A 2,347-nucleotide genomic window follows, 5' to 3' on the forward strand; every position below is an offset into this window, starting at 1 on the left:
CTGACAATCATGTCCCAGTCAGGTTGATACATTGTCTTAACCATCAAAGCCAGCATTACTCTCGCCTCACACCTCTGCATTCATTTCTGCCAGATGTACGTCATTAATGCACAAAACAGTCAGATAGTAGATTTTTTACTTTTGTCATAAATGTGAAATGTCAAATAACAAGATAGTGGATAAGTGAGGAGAAAGTATACACACACACTAAAGTATAAATTAGGTAATTCTGAAATGATTTGGAATCACTGAAAATCTTAATATAAGATGGAAACAAACAACATCTTTCTTTGGAGAAAGTCTATAGAAAAATAGTTTTGAAAGCGTATAATTGAAAGTACTAGAGATATGAAAATAATGAAATTATAAAAATAATGAAAACTTTTCTATCGTGACCCTTTACTCTATGATCTCTATGTGTCATTACTTTCTATGTAGCATATCTCTATATATCACTGCTGTTCTTACCTTTCACAGTACTGGCCTTCATATCCCCGTGGACAAGCAGTGCAGCGGTAATCATCGAGGCCTTCCATGATGCAAGTAGGACTGAAACTAAATCAGATAAAAAAAGATTGTCAAAAAAATTTTAACCTATTTCTTTATGAAATTAGTAATTCCCATCCATATTAAGGAACCCTGGTGATACAACTGTTAAGTGCTTGGCTGCTAAATGAAAGGTTGGCTGTTGGAACCCATCCGGTTTCTCTGCAGGACAAAGACCTGGTGATCTGCTCCCATAAAGACTACAGCCTAGAAAACCTTATGGGACAGTTCTACTCTGTATGTGGGGTCACTATGAGTTGAAATCGACTTGACAACTCCTAACAACAACAACATCCATTATCAGAAGGTCCTTGGGTGGGTGCAAATAGTTTGCACTTGGCTACTAACTGAAAGGCTGGCGGTTCAGACCCACCCAGTGGTGCCATGGAAAAAAGTTCTGCCTAGTGATCTATTTCTATAAGATTACAGCCACTGAAAAATCTATGGAGTGAAGTTCTATTGTGAAACACATGGGGTCACCACGAGTTAGAATCGACTCAACGGCACCAGTTTTTTTTGTTTTTTTTTTAGTATCCATTATCAAGGTGATTGGGACTCCTTTTAGGCTGTCGTAAATGCCATATATATAATTATTGAAAACATTCTTATTCAAGGGTAGAATAGCAATATTGGATATTGTGTATAGAGTTCCCATGTACAGATTTATTTGAAAATAAATAAGTTAATATTTAAAATAATAATAAACCAATAAATAAATATTGGTTTGCTTTTTTAGAAATTCACAATGCATCACACTAAACAGGCTAAAATTTGGAATTTTAATAAGACAGCCATGAAAATATTAAACATCTAGAAAATACATACTATTTTTCGCTCATTTAAAGAAAAACATGACTAGAATCAACATTTGTCTGATAGTAGAATAAGTATTAAAAAATATCTTCCAGGTTAAAAAAAAAAAAAAAGGAGTGGCATAAAAGCTATGAAATTTTTTTCTGAAAATTCAGTCAAATTGCCCCTGGCATTTCAACACATGAAGTGTGTATCCATGTCTCACCTTAAAGAGTGCCTTTTCTAATTTACATCAGAGTTCAAACTGCATTTTACTTTAAACTCAAAGTAATGTGATTTAGTGTGAAGAAGAAATGCTTTCTAACACAAAAATGAATAAGATTTACTGTCTCTTTTATGTTTTTTTCTATAATTAAATCTTAGATAACTTGTCCTGTGTCTTCACTACAGCGCTGGTAGACCACAATAAATTTGCTTTGCTCCAGGATTTCTGATTATCTCACTCTAAAAAATATAGACTTAGACTTGGAAGTTAAATTACACCTAACATGTAGTTTTGGGTTGTTACAGACTTCTCTCAAATGTAAGTATAGCTGCATTCCCACAGGAGAAAACCGCATGGTGCACTGGGAATTTAGGGAGAAAAAAACATATTTGTTGCAATGCTTCCAAAATCGTTTTTCTTTTTGCTGGTCCAGCTAAATCAGCTGATGCTGAAAAAGCAATAAGGTGAATAAGTCAGGGCTAGAACTCCTATTGATCAGGTGCCATTAGGACACTTTACCAAGCATGATGTTCTTCTTCAGGGACTGGTCTCTCCTGGTAACATGTCCAAAGTACGCAAAACGAAGTCTCACCATTCTTGCTTCTAAGGAGCATTCTGGCTGTACTTGGAAACTTCCAAGACAGATTTGTTCCTTCTTTGGGCAGTCCATGGTATATTCTATATTCTTCACCAATACCATAATTTCAAAGGCATCAATTCTTCTTCGGTCTTCCTTATTCATTGTCCAGCTTTCCCATGCATATGGGGTGATTGAAAATACCA

The 2,347-nt window shown here is 35.2% G+C and overlaps 1 protein-coding gene across 1 annotated transcript in view; it reads right to left on the minus strand.

Annotated features, from left to right (window-relative positions):
- Positions 1-2,347, minus strand: part of LAMA2 (laminin subunit alpha 2) — a gene marked incomplete at its 5' end in the record, with an annotated part of 457,095 nt that overhangs the window by 191,032 nt on the left and 263,716 nt on the right. Inside the window, one exon of the mRNA XM_012554936.2 lies at positions 469-555. Within this exon, the coding sequence (XP_012410390.1) occupies positions 469-555 (87 nt within the window). The remainder of the gene's footprint in view (positions 1-468; positions 556-2,347) is intronic.

The sequence above is a fragment of the Trichechus manatus genome, unplaced genomic scaffold, assembly GCF_000243295.1.
Source record: "Trichechus manatus latirostris isolate Lorelei unplaced genomic scaffold, TriManLat1.0 scaffold00002, whole genome shotgun sequence".
In the NCBI taxonomy this organism is placed as follows: domain Eukaryota; kingdom Metazoa; phylum Chordata; class Mammalia; order Sirenia; family Trichechidae; genus Trichechus; species Trichechus manatus.